Genomic DNA, 16439 nt, shown 5'->3' with positions numbered 1-16439 from the left:
TAAAGTAGAATAAAACACGTTTAAGATCTCCCCAGCATAAGCACCGTGAGAACTTGCCAAAAAATGAAGTACGTTGAAAATCACGAATCAGCGCTCCCCTCTAAAAATAAACGCCGGCGCGCCTAGAAGCCCTGTAAAGGAGGCCAAATGGGCTGGCGGTAGCCTGGCACCTCGGTAGTTGCTGACTCACCGTCACTTAGGCTGTTCACTTGCTTACATTATACCGCTTCTGTGGTAAGCATGGTCTCTCGGCTAGGTAAGTTATCGTTTAGTGAGAGCAAGGAGGTTAAATACATTTAACCTCCTTGGTGAGAGCCATCCTGAGCTATCCTGGCTGCTCATTCAATAAGGGGGTGGCTACAGCTCGGCAGACTGTATGCGGTCCTAAGTTAAATTATTTCGTATTTGTACTAGTTGATCCAGGCGGGCGGAACAAAGGGACCCTTAAATTTGAGTTTATCGCAATGCTTATCACTCTTTCCTGAATTGCGTTTAAAACTATCTCTCACTGGCAAGCTTAAATTCCATTCTGAACTTGCAAAATCTTACCGGTATACCACAGCTTACACAAACGTTATCTTATCATTACTGTTTACTAGCCAAAGTAGCCCAAGCAAAACATGACATATGTTGATGATATTTCACGCTTTAATGTTCAAGTAAACAATAGACATTGTCAATAAATACAAATGTAAATAAAAATCAGACTGCCAGCAGTCTTGTCGTCTCTTTAGCATATATACAAATACACTACTCTCCAAGCAAAGGAGTGGGTCCGGCTGGTTTTTGACGTGTTTTTAGGCGTTTTTGTCGGACTTTCTACTTTGTCATTTTTGTGTCTCTGTAGCCGGTTAACCCACACAGACGAAAGAAATGAAAAGAAATAAAAAAATTAAAAAGCCCGACAAAAACGCCTAAACACACCTCAAAAACCAGCCGGACCCACTCCTCTACCTGGAGAGTACAAATACGCCAATCTATAATACTCTGCACCATTCAAAGCAACCGTTTCAACTTCAACGTTGGTTTACAAAAGTGAAGGCCTACGTCGATTGTAAAATATAGCTTATCATAGTTACCTGAGTGGAATGTCAACTATAACATCAAAAAGTTGATAATTTACGGTACATTTTTAGCCTCTGTAGAATAATGGACAGCCCAAAATGAGGGCTTACATAGTTCGGTCTTCTTTAAAATGAACAACATTCTCTAGAGAAGGTTCAGAACTGAATACCGATCGTAGGATTGAGCAGGTGGATTGAGAATGTATTGCAGCGTTTCTGTTTGGATGTTTGAAAGAATAGAATCCACAGAAACTTTAAGCTTTGTCGATAGTGACTAATGCGCAAGGATAAACCGTTATCTGTGTTGATACCAACACTGTAGCAAGGAACTTCTATACCCCATACTTTTGAATTTAGGTAGGAAGTCGACAAATAGAAATGAGTGAAGAACAAAAATTAAATGGCGTCAATACTCACGGCACAACAAACCGAGTAAAATTTGAACTAGTCTGACAAAATGATAGCTTTCCAGTCCTGCAAGTCAAAGTCATCAGTACCACTAACTTAGTAGGAACCTCTAGGGCATTGCCTCTAGAGTATTCCAGTCGATAAAGTCCATGTTATTTTGTCGTGAGTCGGCGCGACGCTTGGTCTGTCCGCGGTTCTTCTTCCAGAATCCGTACGCCTTCACCTTCTTCAGGAAGTACGCCATGCTGCACCAGCGGCTCCTGCATTTGGTGTTCCGCTTTGTTTGCACGACCACGGGATAGCCTCCGTTGTTGTAGACCCCGGCTGGCGCTCGGGCTTTTCTCCTCGCCTGCTCCGGGCTGGCTTTTGCTTCATCCGCCTGTTGAAAGCGGTCTTCCTGTCCGTTGGTGCCATGGCGGCGGCGGCAGTGCGACTTGTACCTCCCCAGAAGGGACCGCCGCACTCTACGACGTCGATCAGCGGCCTCAATGTCGTCGCTCTCCAAGAGGTCGAAGCTGCTCTCGTCGTTCTTTGCTTCACCCACGAGGTCGAAGTTGGAATCTACCTCAGCCGAACCGGAGCCGTAATCTGGAAATGTCGCCTCAGCAGCTTCCCACAACGGGCCGTCTTCATACAGCAGATCGTACATCTTGACTTTTGCTGAAGAAAAAGAAAAGAAAAGAAAGAGTAAGTACATGTACCTTCTCATGATATCGGTATGTGTACTTAGAACACTAAGAGTTCAAGACTCATCAAGAAGTTGACAGAACTATTCAGAAAGTGAAGAAATGTACAAGTTGTGACTTTTCAAAGTTAGATTTGTCTTTACACTTGTTCTACGAGGTCGGGTGCAACCGTTTGAAACTAGTAATACGTTAGCGGGACCTCATGGCCGCTTAAGATTTTATTTGACTAAAAAGTGAGCATCTCAATATTACATACCTGGTCTGCTGCTGACATTCTTCCACAAAGTGAGGAGGAACACCAGAAAGAGCGGCAAAGTTGCTGTGGTGCGCATTCTTCAAGTCTGGTCTCTCGCTCCGTCTCACAAGTCGTCTGCTCGGTCGTCCTGAATCTCAGCTACTGGCAAGTGGAGAAAACGCACCACTTTTATACCCGAGACTCCCGGTTTCTTCAAAAGACTCCCAGAAGGATGACGTCGATGATAGTGACGTCAGCAACAACGATAAAGTTTTTTTTCGGACGAACAATGGTGCTCGTGCGTTCGTACCAGTGGTGTGAGGGATGAATGAGTCGATGGCGTAAGTCGTCCTTTTCCCCGTCACAGCCTGGAAAGGTTGTCCTGAAAAGACCAGTCTGCCAGACCTTTCTCTGCGCTCCTAATGGTGTGACTCACCCTAGCGGGTCGGGACAAAGGGAAAACTGGTGCAGCACATGTTTTGGGGATTTACAGAATTGTTGGGGTTATTCATTACCATATTCCGCACAACACGGCTTCCACTGCCAAACAAAATGGGTAAGATTTACTCGACAGAAAACGTAATTTTACGGTATTTGTATAGATACGGGAGGTTTGTGCGTGTGTAAATTGTAATGCGGCATCTATCGAAATCTACAACCCAACAAGCAAAACCTTAATTTGGTCACATCTTTGCTATTTTCCAATACAATCTACGGAGAAATCGTGCGTAATCGTCGATATCCACATGAAAGTTTGCACTCAGTTCAGTGTGTTTGAGCGTTGATTTGAGCATCCTTGGATCGTCGGCATGTTACGCGTACGAATGTTGCCCACTGTTTGACGATTGTAATGTCGAGCAATGATGCAAGGTTTAAGAAAACATTGAGCTATATTTCGATTGTTATTCTAGATTTTGGAGGATATACGTATCGTGTCTAGGTGTCGACCAAACTGCAATGCACTTGTATCGTACCGAGTGCCTTTTGTGACAATGTTCAATGCAAGTAACTATCAGAGCTTACTTTTGGTTACAAGCAGACAGTGTACAGAGATTGATTTATGATTTACCCAGCACATCAATAAGATTCAGCAATATTCAATATTAACAGACGCGACAGACCTCCTGATCAAAAGGGCAAAGCACTCGGATAAACTCAATGCAAGAAGGACAGGCTTTCAAAGTTCAGAATCACAGAGTGGGAAACTGGACAATACCCTGCGCACAAGAAACATGAGGAACCTGTTTTGGAAGGAACGGAATGTTAAGTGACTCCTTTAAAAACGAAAGGAGACAGCCCTCTTCTTTTGTTTGTTTGTAGTGAGGGATAACCAGATTAACGAACTTCAACTCCAACGACGTTTTCTTGCGTAGAAAGTGTGTTCGGCGGTCCTTTATGTCGGTCAAAGAGACGACGTGATTTTCGACATGTACTCAGTCGTTTCTCGGGAAACATCGCTGGCCTGAGAGTAACGGTGGTTCGCCACAAGGGACTCTAGAGTTGCCCTTAGGATGAAGACAAACGGAACTATTTTAGGACAGCTTTTTTTGGAAGCAGATATTTTCGACGACAGTTAAAATCGCGTTTTCCGCATGTATAGGGCATAGACTGCAGACTTCAAACAAGCAATGGGTGAAACTGTTTGTCTGTGCAAGTGACTGTAAAATGTCCTCAAACGAGAAAGCACGTGCACATCAATGTAGACGAAACTTGGGTCCACCTTGAGAACAGAACTATCTAAAAGTATATGATCATAATATCTTTTATTAAGCTGCCGCTTCCATACGGACAGTCACCATGCGTGGTCCTACGTCACCCTACGTCATCGTCTTTGTCAAAAGCGACACAATCAGTATTCAGGTCCGCTCAAGTGGAGAACAGACGCACCGGACAAAGCCGGGATAGCAGTCAACGATGCTTTTAGGACAGAATGTATAAATTTATATGAACGAAAGGGGCTAATTTTAGCTCGTGAATATGACGGACGACACGTAATCTTTTTTCATCGGTTTCTCAGAAATAGCGAACGAACTTGGACCAACTTAGCAGCTAGCGTTTGAGGTATATGCTTCTAAAAACAAACGGCACCGAAAACATAACATAACTTTTCAACCTTCAAACATTGGTCTAGAAACTAGATATGTGATGAACCAGGACATGGTCCATGATGATGATGATATCTATTCTCCACAGCAAGCTCGAGCTCTATTAGCTTATTTGGCTTATAGTACACTTTTTGCCGATTTAGTTGCGTAAACGACCCATTACAAAAAAGAAGTAATCAGCAAAAGTGTACATGTATTATAAGCCAAATAAGGCCAATAGAGCCCGCTATGGAGGCTATGATGTCCTTGATCTGAACAGGGAAGTTTAAGCGCCTTGGTCTTGACGTTGGTAGACAACATATTAACCCAACAGAACGGAGCTGGTCATTGATGATTCACTGGTTTCAGCATATGTATTTCCGAATTTCCGATATACTTTATATTCGATATATTTCGATGTTTTTGCGAATATAACTACAGACTGGAGAGAAATTTGCTAAAACTGGCAAATGTGATTCCAAGTTAGTTCAATGATGTTCCCTTCCGTCTTGTCTGGCTAGCTTGCGACACCATATATTTTCATCATTGATAGTGATCACTGCCAGTTTCGGAAAAGGGCGCGGGCATACTTTTCAGTAAAAGGACATACAGGGAGGTTTAAAAAAACTCATTGGCATAAACAAGCAAGAAATTGAAATAAACCGCTGCGTTTTTTATGGTTGGAAACTGGCTTTGAAAGGGTTGGAAAACGGTTTGGAATGGGTTAGAAATGTCCTGAAGAATCTCTCTCCTTGTCGTTTTGGGCTTTGGCAATAAAGGACAGGCTAGCATAGGCGACACTGGGCGGACAGGGTGGTTCGAGTGGCAGAAGAGGACTGGCGCGGCACTCACAAGTAAAGTAAGTCGAGTTGGGCTTTGGTATGTTGCAGTACTGTTTGTAATCGCCAGATGTCTCGCCAATGTCGCATTGCGACGCCGAGTGTCACGTGACGTCATGTGTCCGCCATGTTTGTAAGTCACCAGTTGACAGTTTGGGAAGGTGACCCGATCTCTGGTGGTATATTAATACCTTAAGGGATTCATTAGACCGTGACTACAATAATAATGGTCCCCTGGATACCCAATCTACAGGAGAGCTGACCCACACGCCATGAGAAGGTGACTAACGTTAAAACTATCTATCAAGTTACTCATGACTGTTACAATTTGCGGTCAAGTCGATGTTTTCACTGCTGGAGTCGAACGGTGTTTTTAAACTGATCGTTTGAAAGGGGGGACAACAATAAGGTTAAACTTTAACCAGGTCTCTAACAGCCTTTCATGCCTGTGTTGCTATTTTGTAGATGTAAAAGTTCCAAGCGGCCGCATCAGCAGGTGCGAGTGTACGTTTTGGCGAGCCATCTGCTGAACGGGCCGTCGCTGAGCAGGGGAGGACAGAGATCCCGCCGGCGGAGCAACCCTTCCCCCACCCCGGTAGCCGACATGAGCGGAAAACAGTCCCGGGACGGGTACGTTAACGACGCCGTTTTCTGTCTCTATGTAAAGATATCAGGTGTGTAACGTTTCCAGGTGTACACCTGTCATCATTGATGAAAACTTTTGAACTTCCGACGGTAAACAACAACACAACAGAACCACCAACACGACAAAACACTTTCAAAACACAGATAAATATTATATTACTAATCTCCCATTCTGTTGGTGTTGTGTAAGACGGAAACCCTTTGTAATATCATTACCATGGATAGGTACAGAAACTATACAGATATTTCCATGGTACATTGGTTGGAACTGCAAGTATTTTTGCAACAACAGGAACTTACAACCAGTTCATACCAGGATTTGTGAATCAGGATTCAACCAGGACACAGGACGAACCATGCAGGGCCGGGCAGGGGGTTGAATGATTGATCCTGATTGGTGAATCCTGGTATGAACAGGGTACGAGAGCCTCGAGAGGGGATCAATCCTGAAGTGGATTTGACTGATCTGGATCAGTCCCCTCTCAGAGTCAGACTCAGAGTCGGACAGTACACACCTGGATTCGTGAATCAGGATCAATCATAATTTATTCAATCCCCATGCACTTGGTGAATTTCGATTCGCAAATCCTAGTATGAAGAAACGACAGATACTTAAACTGGAACTGGGACCTCCTCCCCCCTACTTTGCCCCTCGCTGGGTCATCTGGGGACAACAAATATGATGATGAATGATGATACTGCAGGAAATTTCTGGCCTCTGTTATATGTTCAGTTCTTACACTATGCACGTTGCTGTTAGAACTACTAAAAATCAGTAAAATCAAATCTAGAATCTATGATGCCAACTTTGAATTCTGATATCTCATTCTTTTTTTTAGAAAATGGTGGTTTATAACTTGTTGAAACTTCTTATGTGGTCATGTAAAGCATACCTTTCAGTTTGTTATTATGTCCTTGGGTTGGTCAGTTTGCCACTATGAATTCATTTATGTTTGTAGGGACTTAAATCAATTTCACAGTTAGTGGGAAAGGAGGCATTTGTGTTAAAGCAAGGGGGAGGGGCACAAAGTAGAAGGTCAGTCTGGATGTCAGACCCCCAATCTCTATAATATCTATCACAATAGATATTATAGAGATTGGGGGTCCGGCATCCAGGATAATGGAAGGTCAAGTACATGATTCTGTGGTGGAGAGGTCACTGCAGTCTGTTCCTTGCTTATTGTTAGACTAGTCATTATTTTATTTGACAATGAATTTAGCTACGGGGGAAATATTGCCTTTACGGGTCTGTGAACCATGTTACTGTAGGTCTGTGCACAATTGTGGGAAAATTTGCTTCTGGAAATTTTGAGAGAACTGTGCATGTTAATCTTGAATACATTACAGGTTTATATCATGTATCTATATCAAAGTATAATAATATGCTGGGTGGTGTGGGGAGGGAAGGGAATGGGTGGCCTTGACTTCCCAGGATAGCAGTCTCACTCTTGTACTGGTATGAGGATACAATGTTATGTGTGGTCCTGGGTCCACATATAGGTTGAAATCTTTTTATATGTCCAAGGTGACTAGTGGACTGTAAAGGGATTGGAACTGAAAACAACTTTCTATTTTCAAGGCTGTCCTTGAAATATAATATATTCCAGGTTGCTGTAAGGTTGCTATGTTATTTCCCCTGCTGAGAGGTGACAGGTTGGTACCCACATGTGTGTATTAGGGGTGTCATCAGTACAGAAAATGCAGGTCCAGGCATGGTTCAGGTTCAGAGGATCCAGTGAACCTGGACTTTATTATTATAGAAATACAGTACTATACTATATGAGTTCTACAAATATGTTCAAATTGTATATTGGAATGATTTAGTTACTTTTAGCAGTACACATTAGTGCTGCATGACTATTTGAAGAACAACCTCAAAATGAATCTTTGTGCCAAAATGAAGGAATTTCACCCTTTTCTAATCAATGATCACATTACAGTTATCACTGCTCTTCATATTCTAATCGGTGCAAAAACAGGGCCACCATTTTTGTTGTTGCGGGCGGTCCAGCAGAAAATACTGGTTTCGTACCCGTGCCCGCCGATAACCATGTACAGTCTCTGGCTGTGTTTACTGTTTGCAGGACAACTCATCTGTAAGTTAATGACTAATTTGTTTGAATTTTGATAACTTGTTGATTTTGCTTCCAAAGGTCACAGATTCAGGAATAAGTCACTGAGTCTTGGTGGATCTTATTCCTGAATCTGTGACCTTTACTGCTTTGGAAGCAAAATCAACAAGTTTCAAAATCAACACATATTTACTATGCTGGATAACACTTTTGTTTAGAATTCACTCTGGAAGATCTTTTTCTAGTTTATGGAATACAGTATACACTGTACAAAGGTCCCTGCATGTCACCATCTCCAAGAGTTTTTCTTCAGTAATGCAGAGTAACACTGCAGTGAAGGCCAGTTGATCCAGGCGTGAGGGCAGTTTGTCCTGTAAAGTAGTTTACTTTGTTAAGTTTGTTCAGTGTTCAGTGGTGGTTTGCAAAGGATTAGTTGGTGGTATGAAAGAGTGAGCATAGTTTGGAAGAAAGGTAACGTTCATGTGACACTGACAGTGAAAAATTATGGCTATTGTTTGTGAATAGTGCTCTGTTATGGTGAACTAAAGACAAGTCAGCACTTATTGAGACTTGGGTCGAAAGTAAGCGTCTACCCTGAGGGGTGAAAGACCAGTTTCATTTGTCTCATTTTAGAATGTAAACTGCCAATTAGGCTGTGAACTAATTGGTTTTTTGATAAACTGCTTTACCTTTTAACAGGTGTAAAAGTGTAATGGCCTTTAATTGTGTGACTTTTGTTCCACTCATGTTTATGTATTTTGCTGCAATTTCCACCAAAAAAAAGAAGGTTGCAATTAGGGGTGGATACCGGTTCGGCTCGATCAGGTTCGAGTCCAGGTTCAGGTCCAGAGGTTTAGGTTCAGGTCCGGACCTGAACCTAAACCTGAAGTTGATATCTTAGTAATACTCGGTAATATCAAACCAATATGTATTTGAATGTTGCACTTACTTTCAATTCCTTTCTGTCAGTAACTAACAAGCAGACTTACAACACTTTTTATTTCATCAAAACATAATTAATTGCCTTAAAAAAAATATCCAGAGTTCGAAATAAATTTAACTAGAGTTCCACGACCTCATACCTTCGCCGACTGATGTTAGCCTTTTCGAGTGAATGCTTATCACTCAGTATGTAAATAAGGTCCTCGATTGCATGAATTTCAAGTGATCCTTTTCTCTACAGCATTAAAGTAAAATCTTAGAAAAGAGGGCCATTGTAGCATTTCCTCATATATTATGTAAATGAGGCCATCATGATTTATGTCTGATAACGTCCACATTTGATTATCTCCCAAACGCCACAAGAATGAAATCCCATCATTTACCACTCTGGAATTATAGTATTTTGTCATAAATTATGCAAATTAGGTATTCGTTTGCATAATTGATACACTGTATCTATCAATATTCCTCTCTTTCTCAGTTACATGTCACGTGTTTGACTACAATGGAATGCAAGGGTTTGTATACTTTTTCACATCACAGATCCTGATTTGCATGATTCTTATACGATCATGTAAATCATCACTCAAACTATGTACATCCCTACAAATCATGACGATCCGTCATCACCTTCTTGAGTTACTAGTATTCTCTTTCAAAGTTTAAAACAAACCCATACCTTTACCTACACGAGTTCTCCCAAGAGTTATAAAAATAATCACTGTAAGAATATTTTTGCTTAATTGGTATCATAACTTTTATCTTTACTACAGAAAATAAGGCAATTTGTTGGCAATGTATTTGCTTCAATTATGCCCATATTTTCAAAGTTGACATATCAATCAGTTTTTATCAAACCTATACCTTCCAACAGGGAGAGCGTTAGATCGTAATGCCCGTGTGACCTCCCTGACCCAAAACAGAGCCCTGCACCAGGCAAGTAAAGTATCACATGTGTCCTCCAGGGACGTCTCACAGGGAGCCTGCTCCGGTAAACTAGGTCACCTGTCAGTGCAATTTAACCTGAATAAATAGACTTAAAAATAGCAAATTGAAAGGGAATTGTAGACATTTCCTTATAAATTATGTTGATGAGGCCTTGTCATGCATTATTTTTGTCTGATATTGTTCACCTTTACTTAGCTTCCTAATGATACAAGAATGAAATTCCAATCATTTATTATTGTGGTATTTTCAATTAGTATTTTCTCATTAATTATGCAAAATAGGTAGCTATTAGCATTATTGGTATCTATCGATACCTCTCTCTTTTTCAGCTATATATGTCACATGTTTGAGAGTCCTATTTTGAAAGACAACAGATTTATAAACTTTCCTTGCTAATTATGCAAATTAGCTCCTGATTTGCATAATGAATATTCAATTATGTAAATCATTAATCGAACTATCTACATACCATAAATCAAGAGGATCCGTTGACCATAAGTCTAGTTATTCATGTCCAAAGGTCAAAACAAATAAATTAAAAACACCCGCTGCAGCTCCAAACAAGCCGCTAGAGGGCCCAAACGTGCACAACTTACTTCATGTGGCATGGACTATCTACCACACAAAAATCATGACCGTAGCACTTGCAGAAAATTTGACCTCAAATTTTGAAGCTGCACTGCAGTACCCAAAGTACCCGCTAGGAGGCCCATCATCGAACTTGACCTTCCCCTTTAATAAATCTACCTATTCACTAAATATCATGCACAACCATCAACAGCTTCTCGAGTTATCCTGTCAACAAACAAATACGCATACATAAACAGCCCGCTGCAGTACCGCAGGAACATGCCAGGTGACTCATTTTTGAACTTGACCCCTGTTATCACAATCTCTACGTACCCACAAAAAATCATGCAGATCCATCATCAATACGTCGAGTTATGTTGTCTACATACAAACACACTAACAAAAAAAGTCCACTGGAGCACTTAAGGAAAACGCCAGGTTAACCATTTTCGAACTTGACCTTCGTTTCCACAACCGCCACTTACCTACCAAAAATCAGCAAGATCCGTCAAAGTTCTCTTGACTTATGATCTCGACATACATATGGACCCACTTTACAGCTGGCGTAACCGATAACATAACCTTACCGCGAATGCATACATTCCCGGCGAAGGTAATAAAACTAATGAAGAAAACCACCTTGAGAAAACAGATCTTGATACTGTAAGTCTACTTAGATCCGCGGTATAATTAGATCCGCGGGATCCGCGGCGACCTCTGCGCCGCGAATCAATTTCCCTGCGGATATGTTTATCGTACTTTTGCCCCCCTCCCCACATATACGAGTGAGCTCGACTTCAGGGAAAAGCGACACATAAACAATGCACGCGATTGTGTAAAACAAGACAAGCTTTTACACAGTACATACGAGTTAGCAAGTGATATTACATATGATTCGCAGGAGTTTGGCCGAGCGGCGTCGCTACTCCCGACCGCTACACACATAGAGTAATTTACCGAGAAATCAGAAAATAACTATGGAGATACACGCCACAATTTTGGCTTTGCATTGTTGTTACGGGCGTGGGGACGCCGTTTACCGGCGTACAATCACGCTCTTTTGTTTCTTGCTATTGTTATGCTTGCAAACCATCGATATCGGTGCCTTTGACATATGTTGATCTCATTAAAAACCTGTTTTTCAAGAAAGCCAGCAAAAATACGTAAAGAAAAAAAAAGATTTTCGCCCGAGCATTTGAGTCCCTACGCTGTGATTTGCCGCCATTCGCCGCCATTTGTGGTCGTATTCGGTGGACAATCTATCCCTTTAATTTTCTTCCCGTGGAAATTCTGCTTAGGTAGGGTAGATGAGTCGTGTTTACGCCGTGATTTTACTTCAAAATACAGCGCGCTAGCGGCAAGGGCCGGGATGGGCCGCCATCTTTGTTTACTCTTGTTTACCGCCTGTTCTAAGCGCTGATTGGTTTGAGTCAGAAAAACTTTGCTCTGATTGGTTGACTGCAAGATTTTACGTGATCACAAGGCGGGAATTCCCCGTCACAGTTTCGGCCTGGACCGCATTTTCTGACGATTTTGAACCAGTTTTGTGGCGACCTTCGTAACATTTTTGATTTTTAAAAATTAACCAAACATTTTCTGATGGCAGTATTCAGTTATTTTTTCTACTCATCGCCCAGCGCGAATTTAGAACCACCGCGGATTCTCCATTTGCCCGAAACCGCGGATTTTAGGCCCCGCGGATCTAAGTAGACTTACAGTAGTTAACTCCCAGCAGCTCCCTCTAGTGAGCAGGCTGATAATTGCACTCTTGCGACTTGAAGGTACCACTTACTAGAAAAGCAAGATGGCCGCCGCTGCTGGCGCTAGAGGATTTCTCGGTTCAATCAAGGAGGTTAATGCGTCCCAAACTCGTAAAAATGGACTAAATACACTTGTACAAGAAAGAAAAGATGTTGTTTGCCCCATATTTAATTTGTTTGAGTGCTGATTCTTACGTTTGGAGTGAAAATTTACGCGAGTTTATGGGCACTAATACTCGGCACCTCGGCACCAACCTCGTGGCTGTGTGGTAACTTTTAATGTTGTTTTTTTCGTAGCACATTTCAGTATCGACCTAAAACTGAACCAACAGTTATAGAAAGAGGTGAATATGGACTTATTTCAGGCTAATTTAGTTTGATTCAAGGCTATTTTTCCCCTTCTGTGGCCAGAACTGAGGAGATGTCTAAATATTCTACTTTGTTCCGACTTCCGGGTCCAAAAAAGCGGTTCACGACTTTCGGTTTTTTTGACCCGGTTCTTGCATGTTTTTCCGGTCCAAACCGGTCCAGCCGAACCGGTATCCACCCCTAGTTGCAATATCTTACCATGTCACTAGAGGGCCCTGTGGACCCAGCCCCCATGTCCAGGCTAATCGTGATGACAAGATTTCATTTTCTAACAAGGAGAATGTTAGACGTATTTGTCTAATATGAGTTTTTTTTGCAAAAGCTATGCCATCTAAGGCAAGAAATAGCTTAAAAATATTTTTTTTCTGAGATGCCTTGTTGGGAAATAAGTATGTGTACTGCTAAGGGACAAACCATCAATGGTCGTGAAATGGATGTACATGTAGAAGTGCACTATACAAGCGCTACATCTGGAGCCCCTCCCCACCATAGTCTTTGGTCCATCCCTGTGATATCGGTTTCAGTGGTTGGTTGCTTTGATTTTGTTGTCCAAAGGAAAAAGTTTAGCGGTTTGAGTCTTTGACATGCAAGTTAGATAAGCCCCCATACTTAACATATGCACACATAACACCTGTTTTGTATCCTATTGCCAGAACAGAAGTTTTGGACCCGTCCAAGAAGATTAGCGGTTTGTGAATAGCCATTGTTTGGTGGGATGGGAGGTAAAACTTTATGCAAACCTTCCTGGGGGATTAAATGGATCACGGCAAGCGATTCTTGTCTTCCGAACAGTCGGACAACAAAACATACTCTCCGCCTCAGATGTGCACTTGAAGGCCACTTAGTTCACTTGGACAGGTAGTCAGAACGTTGTTGACTGTCTAAAGTCTTGTGGTAGAAGCCAGCCTGTGTACGCACTTGCAGTTGGCAGTCACTTCTGTCTGATGAGTTTTCTGTACAGTCCAACCTTCTGATACCCCCAAAGCAAGCCCTGTGTTTTCAGAGACAACAAACGGGACTGGACAGATTCCAATCCGCTGGGTTTGGAAAAGTTCCATCTGTTGGAAACAGAGCAGTGCCTGCCTGGCAAATCTCTTTGTCTCTCTCTTGCAGCATTGGCTGAGAACTATGTATGGAGAATGCCACTTACACCTCTGCTCTTTACACAGTATATCTTCCACACTGATAGTGCACTGTACGTTATCTCAGGCACTGGGCCAGAGTTAGTCCATTGCTGCTGTGATGGAGGGGGGAGGGTGTGAAAGAGGGGTTTTTCTATTCTTAGCACAGGGGGTCAGTTTCAGATTGATTTCCACCATGTTTGTCAACATACACATTCCCTAGTCAGCTGTTGGTGGTTTCTTGATGGGGAGGTGTCTGCTAATGTGATATGTCCATCTATTTATAAACAGAATGTAAACATCATAATGTTGTGTCTAATCAATATCTCATGCATTTAATGTAGTGTAGTAAGATTTATAGTCTTGAAAAATAGGAGTATTTTATCCCCGCCCCATGTAATTAGGAAAGACTTAGCACCCACATGCAGATAGCCTTTACTTGCACTTGCCATGGACATGTGGGAAGGACAGCCCCTCCCAGCCCCTCCCACCCCCAAAGACAGCAGTGTTGGTTTTCCCTTTGATGGAAATCCTGGGGCAGCAGGCTGGGTCAGAAGTGGGGGCAGGCTCCTGTGGCATGTGTAGACTCCACTCTCCTGTGTCTAGTAGGGCTGAGGGAGAGAGATAGAGAGGCAAGGGGAATGGTTCTGTTAAAACTATAAACTCTCCATTCCACCATGGCAGCGCTGAGGAAGAGTGAGCTGCAGCGAGCGCTGGTCCGGGCTCGAATGTGAGAGACCTGTCTTTACTTTTCTCATAGGTATTATCACAGGAATGGGGGTTGTTTTTACAAGGGAGATTGTGGGACTAGCTTGTTCCTAATGACCCATAGCTGAGCAGGACAGAGACCGGCATGTTAGATGTATCTAAGAACTTTCATTCAACCAGGCTGGAGAGTGAGGGATGTCTTTTGGCAGATATGTATTGACAGATGTTAGGTTACTGACCCTCCATTTTGCAGAAAATGTTTCTGTTTCAACATTTACGTCTATTGTAACCTCCAAGTCGTATCCAAGGAAGAATTTTACAATGGGACTACTGTACTCCTGAACACAAAAAAGGAAAGGACTAAAATTTAAGCTTAACCCCAAAGTGAACTTTAATCATAAATTAATGTGATTCCCTTTTTCCTAAAACTGTATGACAGTTGGGCTTAGTTGGGTCACAGTTAAGCATGTTGATTGTCCGTCCAGATGGTGTTTTTATACGAAGTCTGCACAAGGTCAGAGGAACATCAGAGGCCATCATAACAAAAGCTGGAAATACAAGATGCTTAAAACGTAATGGACTGACCTGTAGCATTCTGTTTGTTTCCATTTGTACATGTATGTCGCTGATAACAACAGTCTCTGTAGTGAATTGTTTGAGAGAACTTTTGACAGGGTCATGCTGAAATTAGTGACTTGTGTCTTGTTAGCGAGAAGTTATCCATAGTGGCATGCTCGAATATTTCTTGCGCTGGTTGCAAAAGAGATTTTATTATTTGTTGTTGAATGTTAAAGTTAGCTATAGTGACTTTCAATGTATATTTGTATCTCAGATTGATTTGATGATTTTGTGGTCTCAATGTTTAGAGTTACATGTGTTAAAGGTTTTACAGGTTTAAAGGATTGGTTTATCTCTCTAGCCGACCTAAGGTTTTTGTTCTTCAGAAATAGATAATCATCTTTTCTAAACTAAGACGCCAACCAATATTGAGGAAAATGTTGTGAGATATCAAAAAGGATCATGATATATCCAACCGGACCAAACCTTCAGTCAACGAAGAAAGATTTCTTAAACCTTCAGAGTTTTGAGTGGTAACAGATTCTGTAGATGTCAGCTGTGTTGTCTGTTTGTAGTGCATGTTTCAGGCTGTGAATGAAAACAGTCTTGAAAGACATGCACACCCCAGCACACTACAGCACTGTTTACATTCAAATCAAAGGGAACTGTAGGCACAAGTCTCATGAAAAGCAATACAGATGACACAAAGCATAGCTCAGACTCAACCCAATCAAAGATACACACCAAGACCTGGAGAGAAAATATTGAAACTCTTAACAATCGAGTCGCAGCTGTGGTTTGTTTGGTATCATTCCTGGCAGTAATGTTGAATAGTTGTGGCTGGAATAGACTCTACTGTAGATCAAGTGTCATTGTACACATCAGAAAATGAAGCCTGGGAATTAACATGCTAGCTTTTGACACTTCAGCCTTTCACTTATTAACTGACATGCAGGCTAACCCGAAGGCACATATCACTTAACACTTTTTGCCTGAGACTACTACTATACTACTACTAAACCATAGTGTTGATTTAGAAATACTGTAGCCTAAACAGTTATGTAAAAGCTCTTTTTAAAGGTAACAAGGTTGTTTTGACTGCAGGGAACCCATAAGAATTTTCAAGGTTGTAGATTTGTCGAAAATTAGAAGTTTAAAGAAATTGAAAGTTAGAAAATGTAGAATCACTGTTCAAAGTGAATATTGGACTATTTTTTAATTCTTTTTATTAGTAGTGACTCAGTAATGGATGGAGCCTGTGTCTAACAATGATTGTGTTACCTTACGGTATCTTTCCATAATCCACAAATGCTTACTCACTTACTTGTACTTTATTTACTGGATGCAAATTGCACACAATGAATGTGGCCTTGAGCTATTAAGAATCAACAGAAGAGGTGTTCTCAGGTGTTGACATGGATGCTCTCATT

At 41.7% G+C, this 16439-nt stretch overlaps 2 protein-coding genes across 3 annotated transcripts in view; one reads left to right on the top strand and one right to left on the bottom strand.

Annotated features, from left to right (window-relative positions):
* Window positions 1-1258: 1258 nt before the first annotated feature.
* Window positions 1259-2577, bottom strand: LOC136428697 (uncharacterized). The gene is made up of 2 exons (XM_066418405.1): window positions 2415-2577; window positions 1259-2132 (listed from the first exon to the last, which is right to left on the bottom strand). Exons 1-2 carry the CDS (start codon window positions 2488-2490, stop codon window positions 1582-1584), a joined length of 627 nt encoding a protein of 208 aa, XP_066274502.1. The 5' UTR covers window positions 2491-2577; the 3' UTR covers window positions 1259-1581.
* Window positions 2578-5421: 2844 nt separating this feature from the next.
* The window catches only part of LOC136428694 (cytosolic carboxypeptidase 1-like), a 36086-nt gene continuing 25068 nt past the window's right edge, over window positions 5422-16439 (top strand). Inside the window, exons 1-2 of one of the 2 annotated variants that reach the window (XM_066418401.1) lie at window positions 5422-5596; window positions 5782-5946. In XM_066418401.1, coding sequence (XP_066274498.1) covers window positions 5589-5596; window positions 5782-5946 — 173 coding nt within the window. In that variant the 5' untranslated portion in view covers window positions 5422-5588. Of the gene's footprint in view, window positions 5597-5781; window positions 5947-14353; window positions 14474-16439 lie in introns of those variants that run through there. The other variant, XM_066418402.1, reaches the window with a different exon arrangement.

The sequence above is a fragment of the Branchiostoma lanceolatum genome, chromosome 2, assembly GCF_035083965.1.
Source record: "Branchiostoma lanceolatum isolate klBraLanc5 chromosome 2, klBraLanc5.hap2, whole genome shotgun sequence".
NCBI lineage: Eukaryota > Metazoa > Chordata > Leptocardii > Amphioxiformes > Branchiostomatidae > Branchiostoma > Branchiostoma lanceolatum.
Note: the sequence above shows the minus strand (reverse complement) of the source record. Positions and strands in the feature narration are given on the sequence as shown.